Here is a 1,911-nt window from a genome sequence, read left to right on the forward strand (position 1 = left end):
CAACAAGCTGGGATTTGAGGAGCTGGCGTACCGGGGGCTGGAGACGGGCAGCAGGGAGGTGGTCTCGCATGCCATCAAGCAGGACAAGGTAAGGGGGCTGATGCACCTTGCAGAGGTGCCACTGCCAGGGCGGAGGTTGGGGGAAGACAAGGCGGTGTCGGACACGTGGGTGCTGCCAAAACCCGTCTGCACCATTAAACCTTGCGCTTGCGGTGCCTCTGCTCCAGGCTGGGGCTGCAGCTTCACCGCCACGTCTCCATCCCTCACCTCTCCTCCTCTTCCTCCCCAGATCGTGTTTGTTCTCTCATCTGCTCTCAACCCAGGGAATGAGGGTAGGTGCCACGGGGAGGGGGATGGAACGGGGAATGGCTGTGGCGGAGCAAAGCACCTCTGCTCACGGCCACGGCTGCTCTTGCTCTGGGCAGAGATGGGGGAGCACCTGGTGAAGCACGGTGATGGGGTGAAGGACATCGCCTTCGAAGTGGAGGACTGCGACTTCATCGTGCAGGTAGGCAGCCCCTCTGCCCCCTCCTGCATGGCACCCCGAAATGGCAAGGGGAGGCAGGGAAGGGCCTGGGGAGGTCTCCCCTCAGCCCAGGGGAGCTGTGGCAGGAGCGCGGGGTCTCTTTCCTTCTGCCCAGAAAGCCAAGGAGCGTGGAGCCGTGGTGGTGAAGGAGCCCTGGGTGGAGGAGGACAAATTTGGGAAGGTGAAGTTTGCGGTGATCCAGACGGTAAGCGGCAGGGGAGCTGCAGAGGCTGAGCCCCCACACCAGAACAGGGTCTGTGGGAGCAGGCTGGACCCGGGAGGTCCCTAAAAACCAAGGCCACCAGGTAAACGCTTTTCCCCTCTCTCACAGTATGGTGACACCACCCACACCTTGATAGAAAAGCTCAATTACAAGGGCCTGTTCCTACCTGGGTACCACCCGCCTCTCTTCAAGGACCCCCTGTTGCCAAAGCTGTGAGTACTTTCCAGAGGGTCCTGCCCAGCTCTTTGCCACCATGAGCTGGTGGGATGTCCCACCGAGGAGCTGGACGGGTCCCCGCTGCCTTGCCCCAGAGCCCCCCGCGCTGTGGGGTACCCCCGAGCCCAGCTGAGAGCCACCCCTTGCTTCCCCCTGCAGACCAAGCGGCAAGCTCAACTTTGTCGACCACGTCGTGGGGAACCAGCCCGACCTCCAGATGGTCCCAGTGGCAGACTGGTAAGAGTGGGAAGGGCTGGCGGGATATGGGATGGAGCAGCAGCATCGCTCTGCTGGTCTCACCGCTTCCAACATTGGTGGCTGAGGCTAATTAAACAGGAGCAGAGCTTCATTAGTGCAGGGGACTTGATTGTGCCCTTTGTGGCCTGGGCAGGTACCAGAAGAACCTGCTCTTCCACCGCTTCTGGTCAGTGGACGACAAGCAGCTGCACACCGAGTTCAGCGCCCTGCGCTCCATCGTGGTCACCAACTACGAAGAGACCATTAAGATGCCCATCAACGAACCGGCGCTCGGCAAGAAGAAATCCCAGATTCAGGTGAGCGGCCGCTGGTGGTTGATCCATCAGGCTGCCACCACCTTGAGTGGGACCTTGATGAAGGAAAAGGGACCAAGGGGTCAGTGATTTGGAGCCGGCACGGACGTGCTGTGCTAAGGTGGCTGCTGGAAAGCAGCCCTGACTCCGCTCGGGTCTGCCAAGGGCTGTCAAACCCTGGGGGAGCTGCCAGGACAGAGCAAGTTTACCCCTGCTCTCACCAATAGTGTCTTTTTTTTTCATTTCATGGTCTCCCTGAGCTGATTTTGCTTTCATGTTTTTAAGCCCACGCCCAACCCTTTGCACGCTGTAGCTGCACTGTCACTAACGTGGTGACGTTCTTTCCCCTGTAGGAATACATTGACTACTACGGAGGGGCCGGAGTCCAGCACATC

General features: G+C 59.9%; 1 protein-coding gene across 1 annotated transcript in view; it reads left to right on the plus strand.

Moving 5' to 3' along the window:
• HPD (4-hydroxyphenylpyruvate dioxygenase) overlaps positions 1–1,911 on the plus strand; it is a 4,840-nt gene that overhangs the window by 1,482 nt on the left and 1,447 nt on the right. The window contains exons 3-10 of the mRNA XM_009707146.1: positions 1–88; positions 290–332; positions 426–508; positions 642–731; positions 858–961; positions 1,125–1,202; positions 1,357–1,519; positions 1,870–1,910. The exon at positions 1–88 is cut by the window's left edge and continues 5 nt beyond it. Of these exons, the coding sequence (XP_009705448.1) occupies positions 428–508; positions 642–731; positions 858–961; positions 1,125–1,202; positions 1,357–1,519; positions 1,870–1,910 (557 nt within the window). The 5' untranslated portion in view covers positions 1–88; positions 290–332; positions 426–427. The remainder of the gene's footprint in view (positions 89–289; positions 333–425; positions 509–641; positions 732–857; positions 962–1,124; positions 1,203–1,356; positions 1,520–1,869; position 1,911) is intronic.

Source organism: Cariama cristata, unplaced genomic scaffold, assembly GCF_000690535.1.
Source record: "Cariama cristata isolate BGI_N322 unplaced genomic scaffold, ASM69053v1 scaffold22219, whole genome shotgun sequence".
Classification (NCBI taxonomy): domain Eukaryota; kingdom Metazoa; phylum Chordata; class Aves; order Cariamiformes; family Cariamidae; genus Cariama; species Cariama cristata.